General features: G+C 64.7%; 1 protein-coding gene across 1 annotated transcript in view; it reads left to right on the top strand.

The window, feature by feature from the left end:
• Positions 1-1,231, top strand: part of PIK3C2B (phosphatidylinositol-4-phosphate 3-kinase catalytic subunit type 2 beta) — a 23,644-nt gene that overhangs the window by 17,458 nt on the left and 4,955 nt on the right. Inside the window, 2 exon segments of the mRNA XM_035893749.1 lie at positions 339-527; positions 956-1,049. Coding sequence (XP_035749642.1) covers positions 339-527; positions 956-1,049 — 283 coding nt within the window.

Genomic DNA, 1,231 nt, shown 5'->3' with positions numbered 1-1,231 from the left:
GAGTCCCCATCCCTGGAGGTATTTAAAAGCTGGGCAGACAAGGTGCTTAGGGACAGGGTTTGGGGGTGGGATGGCAGGGTTAGGGGAACAGTTGGGCTTGATGATCTTAAAGGTCTTTTCCAACCTAGACGATTCTATGATTCTATGACAGCCAGGGCCCTCCCTGCCACAGCTCAGTCACCCCTGTGCCCGGGCACTCAGGTCCTTGTTGTCCCTTGGGGGACGGAGGGGTGCAATGTAGGGGTGGGCTGCCCCAACCTGCCAGCCCCGTCCCATCCATGCCATCCCCTCCCTTGCCCCGAGCCTGAGCCGTGCTCCCCGTCCCCCCGTTGCCGTAGGCTGATGGACGCCGACCGCAAGCGGCTGTGGGAGAAGCGTTACTACTGCCACGCAGCGCCCGGTGCGCTGCCCATGCTGCTGGCTAGCGCGCCCAGCTGGGAGTGGGCCTGCCTGCCCGACATCTATGCCCTGCTCAGCCAGTGGACCTACATGAGCCACCAGGATGCCCTGGGACTCCTGCACGCCACGTAAGCCACCCCACGGGCTACGAGTGCCACGGGGATGCATGCTGGGGGGTGCATGCTCGAGCGCTGCTGGGGGGCATGCAGGGAGAGGGCAGCGGTGGGAATGGGGAGCAGGGCAGGGGGATGCTGAGGATGCTGTCCCCATGGCGCCTGTCCTGGCTACAGGTTCCCAGACCAGGAGGTTGGGCCTGCCTGCCCGACATCTGTGCCCTGCTCAGCCAGTGGACCTACATGAGCCACCAGGATGCCCTGGGACTCCTGCACGCCACGTAAGCCACCCCACGGGCTACGAGTGCCACGGGGATGCATGCTGGGGGGTGCATGCTCGAGCGCTGCTGGGGGGCATGCAGGGAGAGGGCAGCGGTGGGAATGGGGAGCAGGGCAGGGGGATGCTGAGGATGCTGTCCCCATGGCGCCTGTCCTGGCTACAGGTTCCCAGACCAGGAGGTGAGGAGGACGGCTGTGCAGTGGATTGACTCCATCTCTGACACCGAGCTGCTGGACTACCTGCCCCAGCTGGTCCAGGTGCGTGCCAGGACCGGGATGTGGCATGGGGTGCATGCCAGGACTGGGATGTGGCATGGGGTACATGCAAGGACCGGGATGTGGCATGGGGTGCATGCCAGGACTGGGATATGGCATGGGGTGCGTGCCAGGACTGGGATATGGCATGGGGTACATGCCAGGACCGGGATATGGCATGGGGT

Source organism: Egretta garzetta, unplaced genomic scaffold, assembly GCF_000687185.1.
Source record: "Egretta garzetta isolate BGI_Z169 unplaced genomic scaffold, ASM68718v1 scaffold105, whole genome shotgun sequence".
NCBI classification, from domain to species: Eukaryota; Metazoa; Chordata; class Aves; order Pelecaniformes; family Ardeidae; genus Egretta; species Egretta garzetta.
The sequence above is the reverse complement of the archived record's forward strand: the minus strand, read 5'-3'. Positions and strand labels throughout refer to the sequence as shown.